General features: G+C 71.6%; 1 protein-coding gene across 1 annotated transcript in view; it reads right to left on the bottom strand.

Moving 5' to 3' along the window:
* Positions 1–158, bottom strand: part of PROS1 (protein S (alpha)) — a 32,378-nt gene extending 32,220 nt beyond the window's left edge. The window contains exon 1 of the mRNA XM_010288191.1: positions 26–158. Coding sequence (XP_010286493.1) covers positions 26–158 — 133 coding nt within the window. The remainder of the gene's footprint in view (positions 1–25) is intronic.
* Positions 159–232: the final 74 nt, after the last annotated feature.

Below are 232 nucleotides of genomic sequence, written 5' to 3'. Positions count from 1 at the left end.
GAGCCCCAAGTTCCAGCCCACGGGCCTCGACAGTAACAGCTGCCTTCGAGAAAGCGGCCACAACCGACGGGATCAAGGCGCTTCACCAAGGCGGTGGCTCCGGGGCACCCACCCGGGGAGGGAGGACGCGGTGCACCGGACCGGTGGGGAGGACCCATTCCACGCCGCCCTTCGCCTCGGTGCTGCGGCGACCGCCTGCGGCACTCCCGTCCCCACTCCCACGGGGAACGGC

Source organism: Phaethon lepturus, unplaced genomic scaffold (assembly GCF_000687285.1).
Source record: "Phaethon lepturus isolate BGI_N335 unplaced genomic scaffold, ASM68728v1 scaffold20025, whole genome shotgun sequence".
Classification (NCBI taxonomy): Eukaryota; Metazoa; Chordata; class Aves; order Phaethontiformes; family Phaethontidae; genus Phaethon; species Phaethon lepturus.
The sequence above is the reverse complement of the archived record's forward strand: the minus strand, read 5'-3'. Positions and strand labels throughout refer to the sequence as shown.